This window comes from Triturus cristatus, chromosome 8 (genome assembly GCF_964204655.1).
Source record: "Triturus cristatus chromosome 8, aTriCri1.1, whole genome shotgun sequence".
Classification (NCBI taxonomy): domain Eukaryota; kingdom Metazoa; phylum Chordata; class Amphibia; order Caudata; family Salamandridae; genus Triturus; species Triturus cristatus.
In genome coordinates this window covers 402,199,748-402,205,747 of record NC_140591.1, presented here as the reverse complement: position 1 = coordinate 402,205,747, position 6,000 = coordinate 402,199,748, and the positions used below count along the sequence as shown (strand labels likewise).

Genomic DNA, 6,000 nt, shown 5'->3' with positions numbered 1-6,000 from the left:
GTTACTGTACGTAAAGATGGGCATGTATCCAGCTCGGTGTGTGAGGTCTGAGACCAACTGCGTGAGGCCTATGTTGTCCATACGTTCCAGAAAGGCAATGAAATTGGAGTCTGTGAGGTTCTCCAAGTGAAAATTGAGGTCTCCCAGGAAGATGAAGTGTTAGGATTTGATGGCGAGTGGAGTGATGAATTCTGTGATGGTGTTACTGAGGCTGGTTTATGGTCCTAAGGGTCCGTATGCGAGGGTGCCTCTGAGGGTGGTTTTGTCATTGGTATGGAGCTGGAAATTAAGGTGTTCCATGGTGTTTTGTCTTCGGGGTCATACAGATGGTCAGTCCTGAAGTGGAGGTGAAGAGGCAGCGGAGAAAGGTGAAACGGTCCCGCTGTGGAGTAGGAAGATGCGAGGCAGCAGTTGCTGCATCTGGGGTCTAGGCTACAGAGCTCAGCAGCGGAGTACCTGTGGGAGTCCGGAGGGCCAGGGTTCCTGGCCCAGGCACAGGCGGGTGCAGATAGGCTTGCTTTTGGCACGTGGCCACTGCAGCCTCCATTAAGTTCATCCTGGCAGTGGTGCTGGGGAGGGGTAAAACGGGAGAGTGGGAAGCGGGAGGGCAGGAAAAACGGCGATCTGGGACAGTGGGGAAAAAGGGGTGGTAAGGCTCCTGGGAGCACTGGAGACCTTGAGGGGATAGCAGCGCTTGAGCCTGAAGGGCTGTTTTACCAGCACTTACTGCTGCTGACTGGTTGTCAGGTCACGATAGAGTCCGGCTGCTGGCAGCAGTCTGGAGGAGGCGCCTGACCTTGTGGGAGCTGGTCTGGACCTGCTCAATGGAGTTGGGCTGCAGCCTCCATTAAGCAGGTCCTGGGGGTAGGAGGGAAGCGGAAGGGCGGGATAAATGGGTGGCAAGGCTACTGGGGCATTGGAGACCTTGAGGGGATAGCAGTGCTGGGGCCTGAAGGGCTGTTTTATCAGCACTTACTGGTGCTGGCTGTCTGTCTGTCAGGTCAGGATAGAAGTCCAGCTGGTGGCAGCAGTCAGGAGGAGGTGACTGACCTCGTGGTAGCTGGTCTGGACCTGCTCTCACAGACGTTTGTATCTGTGTATCTGTGTATCTGTGTTTCACAGCATTTTAAATGCTGGCGGCACTTGCACGCCTGCTATGATGATGAACTGTTGCTTGGCCCATGCATAGTACTATCATTATTATTATTTTTTAACCCAAAAGCTTAGTTAATGGCCATCCAAAAGGATGTCATGGCCAACACAGCTGTTTAAATTCAACTTCTAGAGCTTCTCTCTGCACAGTTTAGGGTAATTTCTGATATTTATCCCATTTCATGGATTTCACTGTTTGGTTCTCCTGGTGGAATGTCACACATGAGCGGGCCGAGACCGTGGAACTGTCACACAGTAGCAATCTGAAAACTTGGCAGCTATGCCTGCTCTGCTGTTAAAAATAAAGCAAAGAGGAGAATGCATAGTCTGAAGTCTCCGGTCTTGAAATAGAATCCCTATCACATCTGTCAAGGACCCTGTGTCTAGCAGAACACTTGCACAGTTCTGTGTGTGTGGACCTGGGGCCCTTATGAAAGCCAAAATGATTAGCTTGGTCGACACATACGTTGAAAAAGTTATCAGTGTATGTATCGCTTTCCCATTTAAATATTTCGCGCAGGTTAAACCTCATAAGAGACTAGCTCTTGCTATACGCATGCCAGCAGGAAGGTGGCGCTGTCTTGCCAGCAAAGGAGGGAGAGAAGGAGGCAGGGCCAATGACAGTAAATACGGAACTGGTACAGGCCTTGGTGTGTGTCGGTGGCCGTGCAACGCACTTCGTTGCGCAAGGGACAGTTTCTTTTAGATGTTAGGGCGTCGTAATCATGGACCGCTTTGTGTGGGCCACCGGACTGCTCGAAATGAATGAGACGTTGGTGATTCAACAGCGCGGTGTGCGAATCTACGATGGGGAAGAGAAGGTAAGGGACGCGCTCTAAAACTCCAGACTGCGCATGGGCGAGTCTGCATTCGAGTGATTCCATATCAGAGTCAGGCAAAACAGCACGGTCTGGCACATGAATGGAGGCGTAGATGGCTGCCCGTGCCTTTATATATTGAATCAACTAGTGACGTTTCGCCTGACACTAAAATGTCAAGCTTTGTGACTTAGGCAGTAACTCCTGAGTGAGACCCTCTATACATAGCTTCGATATATTCTCCCGATTATTAGAGTATCTTTTAGTCTGACACTTGCGAAATACTTTGAAGTATACAGTAATAGCAGCTTTGTATAGCTATCAAGTTTTTAGATTGCTTATGAGTGGCATTTCCATGGTCTCATCGTGCTTATGTGTGACATTGCATTGCCTGTGCATGACACTTCGAGGGACGCTTTATTGCGGTCTGAACCAAGTAATGAAATCCATGAAACAAGATAAATGTCACAAAATACCTTAAACTGCTCACGGTGAAGTTCTAGAAATTGCATTGAAACAGCTGCGCCAACCCCTACGCCTTTGGGCTTTTAATGTGATAGTACTGTGGGCCAAGCAACTATTCATCATCACAACTGGCATCCAGCTACTGCCAGCATTTTATAGTGCTGGGTGACTCAGACACAAGATGGGTAAGGTCTACCCTCAGGTGTGTGGCACTTGCACAAGAGGTGTTAGACTCTGAGGTGTATGGTCTGCGTCACGCTCACTGCAGCCTGCCATGTCCTCCAGAACTGTCTCGATCGATCGATCAATCAATCAGGCGTTTGCTAAGCGCGACAACTTACCCGTAAGGGTCTCAAGGCGCTAGGGGGGGGGTGGGGGGGGGGGGGGGGGTATTACAGGATCCATTTCATCAAGGAGGGGGTCTGTCAAAGAGCCAGGTTTTGAGGTTTCTTGCGAAGATGGGAAGCGATGTCTGTCTGAGGTGGAGCGGAAGGGCGTTCCAGGCTTTGGTCGCAAGGAAGGAGAAAAAGCGTCCTCTAGATCTGGTTTTCCTGGAGCAGAGGACCACGGCGTAGGAGAGTTGGGCTGATCGGAGGGTCCTTTGGGGTGTGTGGAATTTGAGTCGGCTGTTCAGGTATGCAGGTCCGGTGCCTTGGAGGGCCTTGTATGCGTGGGTGAGTATCTTGAAGGTGATTTTTGCCTCGACGGAGAGCCAGTGGAGTGTGCGCAGGTGGTGGGAGATGTGGCAGTGTTTTGGTAGGTGGAGGACCAGTCTTGCGGCGGCGTTCTGGATGTTCTGTAGCTTGCGGGTGAGGTTTTTATTTATTCTGGCATAGAGTGCGTTGCCGTAGTCGAGTCTGCTGGTGACCAGGACGTGAGTGACGGTCTTTCTGTGTTCGAATGGGATCCATTTGAAGGTCTTACGAAGGAGGTGGGGGTGTGGAAGGAGGAGGATGAGACAGAGTTGATCTGGTGGTCCATTTTGAACTCAGAATCCAGGATGATTCTCGATGCACGCAGCTAATCAAGTTCTCCGAGTGTGCTGCAGGTGACTAAAACTAACAAGTGAGGAGGACAGTTGGAAAGAAAGACTAAGGTTATGTATCGGGGAAGAGTCTGTCTGGGACAAGTGAAGTCGGGGACAACCATAAAAGACCCAGCCAGGCTATAAGCTGCAGAGGGGATACGAGTGGCCTGGTGAAGTGGGTACTGACCTCAGATCCTGGTGCTGAACAATGTGAAACCAGAAAACGTGGGATCAATCTCACCAAACCTTGTGATTCCAGGCAAATATTTTATTTCACCAAGTCTCCTTTTTCTGCATTATGGCATATGAGAGCATCTTGAAATCTGCAAGTTCGGGATTTGCGCTGAACTAAAAAGTATTGCCTTTGGTTTAAAAGACTGTAGTGTTGCATCATGTATAATAGGAATCTAGGCCATCACATATACTACACATGATAACTGACTCACCTCTTAGTTCGCTAATGGTATTGTCATTAAGGCTGAGGGCAGGAATGTTTCTAAGTAAATACCTCCTAGTGCAGTCACTTATTCTGTTGTGCTAAGATGTCACACATTTTCATGTTAAAGAGATGCACTTTTTTAATTTAGAATAGAATGTTCATATTTGTACATCAGTTTTGTTGCATGATTTAGAGGCCAAGTACTTTCATGGCTCAACTTGTGTACAGACTCTTAGCTAAGCTTTCCCACTGTTGACTTGACCCACTGCAATACCTGTGGCACTTTAAACCTGGTGTTGCTTTATTTGAAGTCACTGCCACTATATCTTACCATGGCTTGCCTCAGCGTTTGCTTTAAAGTGGGCCCCTGCTGCTGCTGCATGTGTCCTACTTCCGAGGCAGTGTGCTGTGCTTGAGAAATCTATTGTTTTTAATATAAACTTACAAGGGATTTACATCCTGCCTCCTCTCTTTCCTGGCTTCTCATTGGTTTCTGTGCGTTCCACTTACGTTTCCTCCATTTCTATTGGCTTTAGCATATTTTCCTGCATTTACCAATGCTTGCTCCTTGTCTGCTTCTCCTATCAGTTTCATGTCCATGACTGGTTTAAAGTAGAATCTTTTAAACATAGAATCTGATGACCAGTCTGCGTCGTTTATAATATCCTCCAGCCTGGCTCCCAATGAAAAAAGCCTTTGAAGCCATTGTTCCCCTCGCGTGTGGGCTCCAAATTGCGAGACATTTATACCCGCTTCTTGCATCACCCATCTGATCCAACGGGCTATGGTTGGTGTCGTAACCGCTTTGAAAGGCTTCCTTAGGGAAGTCAATAACTGGCGTTCCCTCTGGTGGACGAGTCACTTCCATCATACTTTTATACTCCTTGAGGCATCTGACCACGCACAGTTTTGGGGATTAATCGAAAGCCGGGTAGTACACCATTCTAGAATCCGACTTGGTTCTGCGCACAATATGAAAGGTGACCCCCCTCAGGGGTAAAAACCCTTCCAGATATGTCCAGAGCTCTGACACCTGTCCGCATGATACTAAGCACAAAAGCATAGCCAGCTTAGCTGATATTTCCTTGCGGGACAGATATTTAGTAGGTTGCCAAGATTGGAACAGGCGTAAGACCTTATTGACATCCCATAAAGAAGAATAGCTGGGCTCCGGAGGAAGTGTGAGGCGAATCCCTCGCATCAACTTGCAAATCAATGAGTGTTCACCGACTGGGGCTCCCAGGACTGGTAAGTGGGCTGCCTAAATTGCCGACCTGTAAGAATTGATAGTGCTGTACGCCAGGCCCTAGGCTGCCAATGATGCCATGAAGTTCATAATGGCTACCACTTCACACCCCATGAGATCCTGATCGTTCCAAACACACAAACCACCCCTTCTGGTCCATGCTGATTTGTAGCGTTTGTTTGTGCTGTCGGCCCAAGCCGCTCATATTAGCTCCTGAGCCTTATTCGATAGGCCTGAGACTCTCAAGCGATGCCTGAAATCCGCCATGCTACCAAGGGCATCCGTCCTTGCTGGACTAGAGGTTGGGGACCGCCCTGGGGATCCCTCAGAAGAATGGGATCTCGGGTAGAAGGATTGGAGAATCCCAAGAAAGTTCCAGAAGAACTGGAAACCACACTTGAGACCTCCAGTACGGGGTGACCAAAACTACCCTCGCCTGTTGTTTGCGGATTTGTGCCGTGAGTCTCATTATCATTGCGAACGGGGGAAAGGCGTACCCCGTCTCTTTGGACCAATCCTGTAGGAATGCGTCCGTAGCGGCCACTAGACAGTCCGGTTTCCAACTGAAAAAACGCAGAAGTTGGTGGTCCAGACAGGACGCGAAGAGATCTATCGAGAAAGGGTCACCACGTGCTGTGGAGTTTCCGAAAGAGCGGTGGATGTAGTTGCCATAGGCTCCTGGAGCACCAATCTGCTATCATGTTGGAAGCCTCTGGGAGGTATTCCGCTGTCACCGAAATATTGTGGGAGAGACAAAACATCCAAAAATCCTTGGCTAGATCCGGCAGAGCCTTGGACTTTGTTCCCCCGAGATGGTTGATGTAATGGACCGCCGAAACATTGTCCATCTTCA

At 49.1% G+C, this 6,000-nt stretch overlaps 1 protein-coding gene across 1 annotated transcript in view; it reads left to right on the top strand.

The window, feature by feature from the left end:
- The first annotated feature begins 1,712 nt into the window (after positions 1-1,712).
- VPS36 (vacuolar protein sorting 36 homolog) overlaps positions 1,713-6,000 on the top strand; it is a 195,061-nt gene continuing 190,773 nt past the window's right edge. Inside the window, exon 1 of the mRNA XM_085621780.1 lies at positions 1,713-1,973. Within this exon, the coding sequence (XP_085477906.1) occupies positions 1,878-1,973 (96 nt within the window). The 5' untranslated portion in view covers positions 1,713-1,877. The remainder of the gene's footprint in view (positions 1,974-6,000) is intronic.